Below are 7,936 nucleotides of genomic sequence, written 5' to 3' on the forward strand. Positions count from 1 at the left end.
TTTTCAATAAATCGTTTCAAAATTTGTCAAAAAAAAAATTGAAAGATCCCAAGAACAATAACAAAATAGTCTAAGTCAAGGATGAGAAGGACAGAAATGCTCTGGAGTGAAGTAGTTTCAGTTGATTTTTGGAATTTATGTTAAAACAATTTCTGCGAAATTAGTTCATGTCATCGATGAGAGGCGAGACACTAAAAAAAATGATAGAAAAAGGAGACAAGTTATTTTGACATTGAACTATTCTAACCGATTTATATTTATATGACAGAAAATCAATAAAGAGAATACGATAATAAAATGAAGAGATACAAACAAAAAATGAACAACAATAACAAATTGTATGTGAATGATTTCCAAACTAGAAAAAAAATGGAAATCCAAAATACGTCACATTTAAAATAATGAGAAAAAAAACAAACAAACAAAAGTGCAGAGAAATTAATACAACTTCTGTATGCATGTGAGTGCGAGAATGTGTGCGTGAGGTGAGTCTGTGAGAGTACAAGATTTAAATATGTATCTAATAAAATTACGACAACAACAAAAAAAAAACAACAACTTAGTTTTCGTAGGGTATATCTGGTTTATGAGCTGCCATCGCTTGTGTGCTTTTCATTCTATCATGCAACTGATTTTGCCACACTAACACTGGCCGCCTAGCGATCCATGCATTCGATGTGTGTATGCGTTATATAAAATCCACATCACTGATTCACACTGGTAAGGCGCACATGTGGCATTTTTCCCCTTATGACATTTACATTCGCAATGCGATACTAAACGAAAAAAAAACAAAAACCATTCGAACGCCAAAGGTATGTGATAATAATTCGCTCATATCAACACCTAATCATAATCCATGTGTCGTTGACAAATTTTCCACCTTTTTGCACTCTCTTTTCCAAAATGCGAAGCAAAAACAGAAATTAACACTATCAGCACGAACGCTTTGATCGCTCCGCTTCCATGCTAGTTTTGATCAGTTTGACATACCGGATAGGAACAAAAATAAGTTACTATATTAGCATGCAATCGCTGCCAGATTGTGCACCAGACAGCCTGTATATTTAAAAAGTAATTGAAACCACTCATTGTCAGTTAAGAAGAAAAACTACAACAAAAATGATCATTACATTGACAAAACAAACAAAATATATATTATTATTGGCTACTTTAGATTCAATACAAGAATTTAACAAAAACAACAACAAAAAAGACTAAGACAAAAATTCCTAAATTAATAAAGAAAAACTTCATGATGAATATACACGTTTTGGTTGCATTGATTTCTTTTTGTCTTTGTGTTCAGCTTCATCTTAACGCTGGCCGAACATCAAGACCATGCGCAAGAGGTATATATTTGATCACAACAATGGTAAGTGTGAAAACAAATGGATCCATAGCGACAAATGGACATTTCTCGGCCATTTGAATGCCATTCAAAGAACATTTAAACCGATATAACCAAATTGTTTGTTGTCAAACTTTGTCTCGCTCACGCCAACTTTCGCACTGATTCGTTCGTATACGAATTGCTGTTAGCGTAAAAGAGACTTTGTTCGCAGTGGACTCAGTTTAGATGTTCTTTGGTTTTTGGAATACATTTTTACAGCGAACTAATCAATTTTTGTCATTTTTGAAACTTTTTCATTCTTTTGTAGACCACATTATTTCTAGCTATTTAACTGTTCGAATTAAGGCATAAGATTTCTTCTTTTTCATGGAAAACTCAATCTTTTCAAGCATCAACACGAATTGAACGCAGACAATGGAATTGATTGAAGACTATTTTATCTGAGCTCCACGAAATTTAGACAAAATATTGATCATTTTAACGTGCATATAAAAAAAAGACTAGAGCCTAGATGAGAGCAGAGTAAAGTTGCTGATGAGCCTTGGAATATCTCTTTCATGCAAATAACTCATTGGAAATCATCAATATGGCTTCAACACACCGTTTGTTTCTCATGATTTAATGTTTGATGATAGCATGTGTTTCACAGATTACATCAGAGAAAGAGTGGGAAATCAACGCAAAAAGGGCGAATTCAAATATCTAGCAATTCTATAATCTTTCATCTCAGGCAATCCAAGATGTGGTGGAGTTGTTATCCGTATCATATTATTGTTGCATACCTCAGCACTCTGAATATTTGTAAGAAGAAACAATAGGATGAAATAACAGAGATCAAATTTCCACGGGAACCATGATTTTGCATTGATTGAAACCACCGAAAAAATTGAAATACCACCGAATGTGCAACCAATCCAATTGCCAGGGAATGCGGACTTATCCCAATGAGTACTCTTCTCCAGTGGTTTTGGCGATATGAAGATATAAGATTTGTAAGTTGATGTCTTATAATCGTGATCCGTAGTAATGTTTTTTGCTCTTATTTCTGTGTTATCAATGGAATTAATACTTTTAGCGTCCTTAGCACATCCAAGAAACGATTCACCGTGGAGAACATTTGAAATAGCATCAAACTTCAATTTTACCGATGAGCAAATGTAAAGCCATTTACCGCTGTCCTCGAATGAAAAATTTTATAACGATTTTATTTGCGCAAAAAATGTTGAAGGATTCCGGATATAGACAACCCATTGGTGCAATATCATTTATGGCAATGCCTCTTGGAATCTTTTAGCTCTAAAGATGACCCAAACGCATACAAAATATTGTATGCACACAAAAAGTGGTTCCAAACTCAGCTTTGCCAGAAACAACCCGTTGAATCTAATCGAATTTAAAATTCATTTGTCCTTTTCAATCAAATTTCCGAAGTGATTCTATGCGAATATCTCGTTAAATAGAACAAATCCTATGATAGGATTCCTATGAAGCCATTGTTTTATACTTTTAACGATAAAGATAAGCTGAACAGGAGCAACAAAGTTTCAATTTTGCATTCATTTAAAAAAATCTTTCTCCGTTGTAATCAATTCTGAAAGCACTGATTAGCCTAAATTATATTAAATTGAATCGAATTTTATTAAAGACCAAATACTACGAAAAATTGTCTCATTTGAATCGATTATGGTATTCAACATTATGTTTGTTTAGGTTATAATCGCTTTTGAGTTGAGTGAAAATTTCGATCTGTCAAAATGAATTATGTTCGCCCGCCCAATATTCACTCACACAACAATCAAATACACAGCACTCACAAAATTTTTCAATGTTTACATAAATATTGACATTCAAGAACACTTATACAATTGTGACTGAAAACGATATCATCGGCACATTTATTCAGATCACATCAACCGTCGCAGTCACAGCATCAACTATAACCACATTGTCACCGAAAACGTTAACATTTCGTGAGTCTCTCATTTATTGCGAGTATTTGAATCGAATCGTCGATAGAAAATTGTCAACCTCGTTGGATAAGAACCAACTGCGCAAAAGAAAACATACATTTTGAAGTGTTTTTATCTAAAGTAAGTATTATGTGTTTGAATGGCAGCGCAATTGAAATTTTATTTGAAAAAACACACAAACAACGATCAAGTCAATGCAAGCAATCGATGATTTTTTTTATTTGACAATTGGATTGGTTTATCAATGAGTTTTTGCTATTAATAGTGAGTAACAAGTAGATTAACTTTAGTAATCAGAAGAAAAAGTAATCGAAAGGTTGACATAATTGGTAAAACGACGTTTAGTCATACACAGCAACTAGTTGCGTTTACCGAAATGCTCAAATCAACATGGACATTTTGATTTGTATGCGATTTGGAATCCTCAATAAAATATCGGCTGTAAAAATGTTCGATTTAGATTCAATATTTATTGTGTTTATCCATTATTATTCGTTCGGTGTGTGTTTTTTGCGTCGGCTGATGTTTCGACGTGGATTTGTGTTTGAATATTCTCGTTTGAGTATCTAACGCTGAAAAATGGTTACGAGTACGCCATTTTGTGGATACCCGACATTCGTTGATTTTAGTTGTTTGTGTATTCGTGTATAGCACATAGTGCCGTGTTATGCTGTGTCAATTGCATGAAATGACATTTATTTTGAGTTTACACAATTTTTTTCACTTCATATGAAAATTCGCTTTTCTGTTGCTCTAAACTAATTGATTTTTCTTCTATCTCTGTACCAAAAAGGATGCCGTCTGCCCCACCAAGCCATTTTTCACTCCCATCTCTACAAGACGTGGAAAGCATGGAATCGCCCGTGTATCGCATAGGAGCTATCCTGGAAAGATTTCGGCGCAGGGTGGAATCGTTGCTGGCTATGGTGGAAAAGTTTCGTTCTCAGATAGAACAGCGTCAGATTAAGTTTCGATCGGCCAATGCCAAAGATTGTAACATAAGGGCTGAAGCAGCACTCCAAAAATTGGATGAGCTGACGCAACCAATGTCATCGGTGTGGCAGAATCTACTCGAGGTATTTAAACGCTTGAAAGCAAATGTCAGAAGGTGTGAAGTAGATGAACTCTTCAGACGCCAGGATGAGTTCGAATTGCTGATATTGGGCGTGAGTGAAGCCACCGACCGCTTCATGGATTGGTTTAGAGATGAAGGAGCTACCATTGGTAAATTTTATTGGCATACTTGTCCAAATTTAATTAAAAACTGAAATCATTTCGATTACAAACCTGACAATGGATTTGCTTTTTTTTAGATGTTTGTGAAGAAGTTGAAGTATCGAACGATCGCCCAGAACCACATCCAAATGAATAACACACATCCAGGCACATTTAATTCGCCTCTCTCTCCTTCTCTATGGGTCAAGGATCTTTTTTAAGTTTACCGTCAGAATATCTCCATTAATTAAATTGTTAGTTGATTTGATTCCGTGAAACATTGACGATCTGCATCAGCTGCAGTAGAAACACTCAAATGTTGTTCTCCGCATTTTAAATGGTCAAAAATCAAGGAACATTGTAAAGCTTATCATCCTAAAATTATGTACTTTAGTGTTGTCGAATTGGATATTCATTATTCATACCGATTTGGATTAGATTCCCACAATAAAACGACACATTTTAACCAAAAATCATGTTTTAAAACCGACGGAATAAATCCAACCGAATTATAAGAGAATTCAAAATGTTTTGATTTGTTTTGTTTAATCAAGACAGTATTTTGTCATTTCCAATGGCAAATATAAACTTAAAACGGGCAACACCGTATAAATTGTGCATCAAATTTTTGAATCAGTTCCAATTGTAGTAACTGATGTCAAATTTGTAAGTGAAGCCATCTAAATCAAAGCCGTAATTGAATCAAACTTTATTAAAAACCAAACTCAACTAAAAAACACGTGTTTCAATCAATTCCCAGTCTCATTCAAGTATTTTCTATTCTTGAGTATAGCACCAATTAAATGAGAGGAATAAGGGCTTTTGACGGTGAGTTTAAATGTTTGAATATTACGTCTGTTTGTCCAGGATGGGATGGAGCTGTTGCAAGTGAATGGCACATTTGTCTATATAGAATTTATACGATTAGACATTGGACTTTTCAAGATGAAATATTGACATTTAGCTGAATCTTGGTTTAAACAACAATTTTGTACATGTGAGGAAAAAAAATCCGTTTTGTGCTATCAAAAAATGCTATTTTTCTATGACAGTGTGAAAATAATTAGATAAGCACGGGGCCATGCCTTATAAGACTCCTTTCGCTTTGCGAACGATTCACATTCAAGTTTAAATCGTCTTTGGTGTTGAGTTTGTACTTGAATCCGTCAATATAAATCTGTTTGTGTTCACTGTTGTATGTTTGACAATTGCGTGTGTGTGTGGCCAGAAGAAGGGTGAGGCATTGATGCCAAAGAAGATGAATTCAAGTATCAGGTGCCAGCAAATCCACAGTGCGGCGGTGCCATTCTCAATGAGTGATACGTTTTGAGCAGTGCCTACTGTACATACCAATATATTAGCAAACTCAACAAATTGGTTGCATAAGTGTGTACAAGAAGCAGCAAATGATAGCGATCGCTGGAATTAAAATTTAAGAATAAACATCATGGTCTTGCGTCGCTACGAACAACGGAAAAAATTGCATACTCTGCTAATATTCAACCCATTAATTTACCAACGAGCGCTGATGTACACGATGGAACACTTGTGTCAAGCGGTATCATAAATCAATTTAATATTATTAAATTATTAATGAAATATAATTTTAGCATCCTCAACACATTATGGAGACGGTTCATCGTGTAGATAACTTACAATATCACAAAACCTCAGTTATACCAATGGATCAATGTAAAACTATATACGGTTACTCGGACAAATATCTTAGAACCGATTTTATGTTGAAGGATTCACTTTTAGTTACGGAGATGAGTGTAATCCATTAGTGGCTGACGATGTTGTGTATGTCATTGCCTCGTAGACAGCAGGAGCGGAAAAATATCCAAAGGTTTACACCAAGGTTTTCTCACACACAAAATGGATTGAAGACAATTGTTAATCAATAGAAATTGAAAATTGAATACAATTCATCAATTTGCTCGATACTTTACGACAAATTGTTAATGAGTCTTTTGAAAATATACAGAAAATAAAACATATTTTGCACAAATGAAGTTCGTTCTGAAATAATTTTTCCACTTCAGAATGTCTGTGAAAAAATCTTATGAATTGAAATCATTTCCAAATGGTATTTAATCATTTTATGGAGTGATAAAAACAACAAATCACGAAAAAAAAGTCAATCATTTACTGATAGATAACCTATCTATTTCCAAAAACAAATTCATATTTTTTTGACATCTTCGATAAATAATTCTTCGGATATGACTACAGCTATCAATTAAAAAATCTTCTACGAAAATAGACACGCAGCAAAAAATATAATAAACAAGACTTTTTTTTATAATTACTGTCTTTACTTTTTCACACAAATTAATTTATCCATGCAAGACAATGATGTCCATACTAGATTTCGAGTCGAAATTGTATTCAACCTAACTCTAAATAAGCAAAGTCCACAACCAAAACAATACTCAGTTTGAAGATTTCGAAAGCGAATTGGATGACGATTTTTGAATGGACGAAAGCACAAGATCAAATTGAATGAACGTAGCCATGTATGAAACAATGGCCATTGCAAACTGAAATTATATATGAAAAAACGTTAAATGTTCTACTTGTTGTAGTATTCATCACCAGGCACAGATAATGAACTTCAATAACCTCAAGCAAAAGTTGCTTGAAAAAACCACAAGAAATACGCGGATCGGAATGTTCCAATTGTTGCAGAAAATCCCTTAGCTTAAATGGATGCAGACATGGCCATGCTGATTGAAATGTGATCAGAAAAACGTTTACCTTCTGTTTGGATAGACGATCAACTGTTTTGCCCATTGCTTTATTGATGATAAATGCGGTCCGATGGCTCTAAATATCGAAAATGGAACTGAAAATAGCCAAGTCTAATAGTCTAAGAATGTACTTCTGTGTTTAGTTTCGTTCCGACAATATTGATAGTTACGAAAAATGTTATGAAGTATGTACAGATAATTAAACTGGAGACACATTCTTCCAATGTGTATCCAATATCTCTATCAGAAATAAAAATGTTGTAAAGACCATTGATTGCGTACAGTACAAAAAAAAAACATCCTACCGCCAAAAGCCATGCACTTGAAATAGAATCATATCAATTTGTATGAATTCGATGCAATTTTGAACGATGTTCAGTGGGTGAACAAACCTGATCCGAATAGACTTTGTTAACATAAACTAAAATATCGGCCAGCTTTTGATGGAGTCGTGCACAGTTGGCTATTTTTTCATTCAACGGCATGTTTTTCGTTGGTTCTCTCAGTAGTTTCTTTCGGGCGCCATCTAGCTGTGGAATTTGGAACAAATCGCTGGAAAAAGTCTTCTGTAAATGCTTAATGATCTGAGATATCGATTGGTTCTTTGAAACGTATCAACTATTTTAATTACCATAAATGGTCGT

At 34.2% G+C, this 7,936-nt stretch overlaps 1 protein-coding gene across 1 annotated transcript; it reads left to right on the forward strand.

Moving 5' to 3' along the window:
- The first annotated feature begins 2,610 nt into the window (after positions 1 to 2,610).
- LOC129573570 (uncharacterized) lies at positions 2,611 to 5,276 on the forward strand. Its single transcript, XM_055454232.1, has 3 exons — positions 2,611 to 3,444; positions 4,118 to 4,548; positions 4,638 to 5,276. The coding sequence occupies exons 2-3, from the start codon at positions 4,119 to 4,121 to the stop codon at positions 4,694 to 4,696; spliced, it is 489 nt and encodes a 162-aa protein (XP_055310207.1). The 5' UTR covers positions 2,611 to 3,444; position 4,118; the 3' UTR covers positions 4,697 to 5,276.
- The last annotated feature ends 2,660 nt before the right edge of the window (positions 5,277 to 7,936 follow it).

The sequence above is a fragment of the Sitodiplosis mosellana genome, unplaced genomic scaffold (assembly GCF_009176505.1).
Source record: "Sitodiplosis mosellana isolate CC-2019 unplaced genomic scaffold, AAFC_SMos_1.0 Smas_scaffold_1, whole genome shotgun sequence".
NCBI classification, from domain to species: domain Eukaryota; kingdom Metazoa; phylum Arthropoda; class Insecta; order Diptera; family Cecidomyiidae; genus Sitodiplosis; species Sitodiplosis mosellana.